The following is a 6594-nucleotide window of genomic DNA, read 5'->3' on the forward strand; positions in this document are numbered from 1 at the left end:
AGGGATTAACTATGTTATTGAATACCGAAATTTACTAAATTAAGTACTATTTGGAAAATCGAAAATAGATGGAACGTTCTACTATTTGAATTAAATTAAACTATTTAATAAAAATAAATCTATGAATAAAAAATTAACAAAGCGTAAAATCTAAAAGTGTAAAAATATGATAAGAATGGATCTAGAGCAGTTGATTTCACCTAACAAATCCCACACAATTTATTCTTCCTAATTATTAAATTCTAATAATCTCCCGTTGATGATTAAAAATTCCTTAAGTATTCAATATCTTCTCTCGAATAATATTAAAAATATCTTCAACTAACAATTCCATATCTCTATGTGAATTTAATTAATTGGAGACTCATTACGTACTTTGAATTTTTTGAAAAATCACACTAGTCGCGGTAAAGCATCTCTACTTTCGCTCAACTAATGGTGTTTAATTCTAGAACTAAAATAACAAATCACCTCTCGGTCTCATTGTAATTCAATTGATCAAACCATAATTCGTAAAAAATAGTAAGCATTAAGAATAAGAATTAAACACTCAATCATGGAAATATTAAAAATAAAATAATTCAGAATATAAATTGTGTGTTCATTGCTAGACTACATCAACGCTCTAGAAAATAAAATTTAGTTCATAATAAAACTGAAAAGAAAACAAATAAAACTTATGTCTTTCATCTGATGGTTGATCAACATGAAGCTCTCGCCTTTGCCCTCAGATCCTCCTCTTCAAGAGAAGATATTGAATACTTAAGGAATTTTTAATCATCAACGGGAGATTATTAGAATTTAATAATTAGGAAGAATAAATTGTGTGGGATTTGTTAGGTGAAATCAACTGCTCTAGATCCATTCTTATCATATTTTTACACTTTTAGATTTTATGCTTTGTTAATTTTTTATTCATAGATTTATTTTTATTAAATAGTTTAATTTAATTCAAATAGTAGAACGTTCCATCTATTTTCGATTTTCCAAAGAGTACTTAATTTAGTAAATTTCGGTATTCAATAACATAGTTAATCCCTGTGGGTTCGACATTCGTTTTCTAAAAACACTTTACTACTTGTTACGATTCTGTGCGCTTGCAGATTATTTTACGTGAACAATGAAAACTAAACAGAGTTAAATACAGGTAGGCAAAGTGTTAAGTTTTAAACTATGGGTAGGCAAGGTGTAAACAGGTCAAATCACGTGTAGGTTTACTGTAATTTGCCCATAAAAATTACTGTGCTTTGTCATGACTTAAGATAATTTAGAAACTCAATATCTATTTATGTTTTCTTAGAATTTAATAATTCTCATTTGTATTAAGAAAGTTATATAATTATCTATACTTATTTTGGACTATTTTAGTAAAATTTTCAATTTTTACTAATTTAATATATTTATTTATATTTTAAATAAGTAATAAATTAATTATGATGTCATCACGGTTTACCCTAGTTTTGATTCTAGTTTAACCTCAAAAATTTTAAACTTTTCATTTTTACGGTTCATTAAGCGGTTCAGGTTTCAAAATTATTATCTTTGATGGTTACACAAAAAACTAATTGGTATTTTGATCTAATGACAAAGAATGCAATTATAAAAAATGAACGTTATAGAGTGAAATTGAAACACTCTTAAAACAAAAAAAAAAGGTTAATTTATTTTTCAAATGTCTTTTAAGTCAACAAAATAGTAAAAAAAACATTTGGAGTTGAACCCTGATCTGTTCCACGTGAAAATCAATCATTTCGATTTTCGACAAAAGAAGGATCACTTTTCTTTTAAGCCAAATTTTCACTTGCATTACAAGCCAGAGAGGAAAGGACTACGACCCCCAAGTTTGGACCAGGCAGTAGCTTTTTAGCAATTCAGAGTGTTTGCAGCCTTAATAATACAGCTCTCCAGTCACTGTTTCTCTTGTGGTTTTCCTTCCACTGTACACAAGGTCATATGACTACAATTACAATGACAACACGCACACTGAGTCTGAGTGGAGAAAAGGAAACAAAGCAAGGGTCCAAAAAAGCGAACAACATTATTATTATTATTATTCCCACACATCATCAACAGGAAAACTTTGCCCCCCCTTCCATTTCCCATTTCCCATTTCCCATTCAATATATATGTTACACACCATTCCACATCCAGCTCACACCCTTATCACTATATACCCTTCCTCTTGCCTACCATTCATTTGATATCCTTGCCATCTTCTTATTAATTTTATACAGTCTATCTATACATATATACTATATTAATTAAAGAGATACTAACATTTATATATGTTAATTTTGCTTCCTTCGTGGTGTACATGAAATTCAATATTAAATATCTTATTAATTAGATGACAAGAACACTGTTAAATTAAGATTATTCTAACTAATACTAATAATAATAATATGCAATATATTTTCAGTATAATTCGAAGTCACTTCCACCAAAAGTGGCGAATTACAGATCCAAGATCGTGAATTCTTTTTTTTTTTAAATATGGTGATCAAACTTCCTAGTTGTAGTACGTACTGAAAATTTTTTATTACATATTTGCTATTAGCCTATTACACACTTTCTTACGAAATCGAGTTTTAAAAATATGATATCATTTAAACTGTGAAATCATGTTTTTAAAAACACAATTTTAATTTATGTGATATTTTGTGTATGTAAAAATCGTTATTACTATGATAGAACCTACCAATTATCTCTCCCGAACTCCATAAAAATGAGAATTTAGTGCAAATGAACCATCTTTTGTAGCTGGAAATTAATAGCACCAGTCACTGCATTTTTATATATGCAAATTAAGAGCAATAAGATCCAAAGGGATGAGGAGCACAGTTCATACGTACGTGGTATGATTGGTGTGTAGATGAGATGTAGTATATATGGAATTTCTCTAGCAATTGCATCAAACAAGAGTACAAAAAAGAGAGGACTGGGGAGCATGTGTTAAATTATGAAATTCCCGACGATTTTTTTTTTCTGCATTCCCAAAGTGAATTATTGCAAAAAAAAACGTTCACGGGCCCGCTAAAGCTTTAGCTGATATTTTTGGATGATGTTGGAGTCAGGAGTCAGGAGTCAGGAGTCAGGAGCCCATTGTTTTAGTTTAGAGGGATTTCATTTTCATTTCCATTTCCATTTCCTTTTCCTTTTCCTTCACCTTATTGCAAGATTCGACGACTGGGACAGAAGAAATAATGTTGTCTTAAACCTATTTAATACACAATTCTTGCGTTCATGAACCAAGTTGTCTTAAACCCTATTTTTAATACTCAATTTTTTGAGTTCATGAACCAAGTGACAATCCAACTATGTATGTTCCATTTTAAATGCTCCTAATTTCTCCTCCACAATTTATAAATATAAATATGCCATGTGATGCTGCTAAGGCTAGCCACGAATTACTTTGACTGCCTATGCTTCACAAATATTTCTTTCTTTCTTTCTTTCTTTCTTATATGATATATCAAACCATCTTTCTCAAAAAAAAAAAAAAAGGGAAAGATATATCAAACTATCATATTAATTAGCTATATGGAATGAGAACTACTTTTTCCCATCCAAAGCCTGATGAATCAAGTCAAGGTAATAAATTGATGCACACTAGGCCTAGGGGATCGGAGGAAAACTTACTTTCCAAAGTCCATGTGATTAAATAATGCAACTGATCACTTGAACCCATTTTATTAAAAAATTACTGTAAGATTTCGATTTTCGCAAGGTTCTTAAAACGAAAAAAAAAAAAAAAAAAAAAATTGAGGAAGAACAAAGAATTTGGCTTTTGTTGTGAATAATCAATATAAGGAAGATTAAAAAAAGAGATAAATTCATGTACAAATTTTGTGCGGCAACAACCACATGACAAATGACTACTAGTTCACTATATGAGACATTAGGGTTACAACAATGTTTATATATAACATAGATTTATCCGGTTCAAATCCCCAAAATACGATTTATTTTACTGTTTCGTAGTTGGTACAAAAATATATATGAGCCAATTCCAAGAGCTTTCATAAAAGGAATGCTACCTAGCATTAAAGTGTCCAACCTTTAAGAAAAACATTTTACATGACTAAAGTGGTAATATATATATATTTTTTTATAAGATAGAAATTTTACTTTAACTTAATCTAAGTGTAATACCATTCTAATAACATTTTTTTTTTTTTTACCAATAATTAACATAACAAGATGAAGTCGTTATTAAATTAAAAGAAGAAGAAGAAGAAGAAGAAGAAGAGTAGATCAACAAAAGTTACAAAATGGTTGTAAAACTTAGCCTTTGTTATGTTATACATATGGATCTTAAATTGACTACCCGCACGACCCTTCAATTTACTCTTATAAGAGAGAAGTATATCATTGGAACTAAACTTGTTTAATTAAATAAACTAAGCATTATTTTCACAATGGAGAAGAAAATAATTTCTGGAATTAATCAAATTTTCAGCCCCCATTTTAAATTAACTACTAGCTAGAGTACGTCCAATTTTTTGCCAAGAATAAAGATTCTATTTATTTGTTTCAATAATAATGTTTTTTAGAAAACGAATCATTTTCCAAGAATCATTTTCTATAAAACTATCTTATTTTTCAATATTTGGTAATAACTTTAAATGAGTTGAAAAACAACCTCATAACTTTCCTTATTTAGTTTGCAATGAGATAGAGTTGTTTTCCAAAAAAATGTAATGGAAAACAATCCCTAAAATAAGCATACTTTTTTTGTTGACTAAATATAGGTTTCCTTTAATTTTTTTTTTTTTTTTGATACTACCAAATACTGAAAAACTATCTTTACACAAGGTTTTCCATCGAAACAAATGGAGCGTCACATTTCACATTTGTAAAATTGCCCAAATTGCAATACGCAGCCAAAAAATAGGTTTTTACACTCATTTTATATCCATTGTTTTTACACAATATTTACAGTTGATACGCTAATGTACACATTTTACAAGTTGAAAATATAATGTCCGCATTTAAAACATAAAAGTGACAGAGAAAATAAAAGCTCATAATGTACTGTAGAAACTAGAAAGGCTTGCATGATAAAAGAAAAATATTTTGCATATGCATTCACTATTGTACATTTCATATTCACAATATTCATAGCTTTTGCTTTTGTGTAAAAATTTTCCAGTTTATCAAAAATAGTTCCATAATTTTACACAAATTATTCAAATTTTTTTTTTAGTATGTTCATATTTAACGCATGAAATAAGTGACATGTATAAACGAAGTCTGCAATAATAATCACTGTCATACTCTCTCACAGTAACAACTAAAAATAACTATGACGTTACACATACACAGTGCAAGTAGATAAAAGCTTTTTTTTTTTTGTTCGTAAGTAGATAAAAAGCTACAACGCGTGGACAGTGTATTACTGTATATATCCTATCTATCCTAGCCACGAAGGGCAAGGAGCATGATTGTAATTTCAAAGCCTCCTTTGATCCATTATATAGTATCAAACAGGATAGAACCTTTGAGAGACAGAGAGAGATGGAGGGTGACAATAACACAAATGATATATACAGAGAGTGCTTGAGAAATCATGCAGCGAGTCTAGGGAGCTATGCCACAGATGGCTGTGGAGAGTTCACGCTAGATGACATCTCTCATGGAAGCCTACAATGTGCAGCATGTGGGTGTCACCGCAACTTTCACCGCAAGGTCACCTATGTACCCCCACATGGTAGAGGACTGGTACTCAGCTGTACTAGCCGTGACCCTTCTGCAGATACCACCACCGCAGACCTTATGGACTACAGTGGGGGCAGTGAGCTTGGAGAGAGGAGCTCTAGCAAGAAGAGGTTCAGGACCAAGTTCACACCAGATCAGAAGGAGAAGATGCTGGCATTTGCTGAGAAGCTTGGGTGGAAGCTACAAAGGAAGGATCTTGAGGATGAGATTGAGAGGTTTTGTAGAGGAGTTGGGGTCAGTAGGCAAGTCTTCAAAGTCTGGATGCATAATCACAAGAACTCTTCCTCTTCATCTTCTGCGTCCACAGGCAATGCCTCATCTCTCACTCAGTAGAGAGAGAGAGAGAGAGAGGGTGAGTGAATAATTTTTTTTCTTTTTCTTTTTCTTTCTAATTGACATTTGATTGTTATTTATCCTTGCTTTCTGACTAAGGAAAATATGCAGCTCTATTATATATATATTTACTTTCTTTTTCTTAATTAACATTCCTTGTCTAACAAAAAATGTGGTGAATCGTCAAGGCCAGTTACCATCCAGGAATTTTGGGATGTAGCACTAAATTTCGTTGAGATGATCGATGATAAGAAGTTTAATTCTCATCCATACGTTTGTGACATTTTGATCTGATTTTTAAGATTTAGTTTTTAAGTCTTTAACCGGCAGTATGTAATGGCGAGTGGCGACACACTTTTGAGAGGAAGTCCATCCTATACGTTCACATGTTGTGTGAATCACATATGGAGAAATTCAATGAATGAATTCTTCTTAGCACAGTGACTGTCCTTATTTTTAGTTAATTAAGAACAAATTAACGAACTTGTTTCTTGATTGTTATATGACAAAAATCAACATAAAAAGAATTTCGAACTTTCATGA

The 6594-nt window shown here is 31.0% G+C and overlaps 1 protein-coding gene across 1 annotated transcript; it reads left to right on the forward strand.

The window, feature by feature from the left end:
- Positions 1–5425: 5425 nt before the first annotated feature.
- On the forward strand, positions 5426–6197 carry LOC112019750 (zinc-finger homeodomain protein 10). Its single transcript, XM_024052271.2, has one exon. The coding sequence runs from the start codon at positions 5518–5520 to the stop codon at positions 6049–6051; it is 534 nt and encodes a 177-aa protein (XP_023908039.1). The 5' UTR covers positions 5426–5517; the 3' UTR covers positions 6052–6197.
- Positions 6198–6594: the final 397 nt, after the last annotated feature.

This window comes from Quercus suber, unplaced genomic scaffold, assembly GCF_002906115.3.
Source record: "Quercus suber isolate HL8 unplaced genomic scaffold, Cork oak 2.0 scaffold_116, whole genome shotgun sequence".
NCBI lineage: Eukaryota > Viridiplantae > Streptophyta > Magnoliopsida > Fagales > Fagaceae > Quercus > Quercus suber.

What these genes read in the sequence shown, in the direction of transcription:
- LOC112019750 (XM_024052271.2), top strand. Translation starts at nt 5,518, where the DNA reads ATGGAGGGTGACAATAACACAAATGATATATACAGAGAGTGCTTGAGA.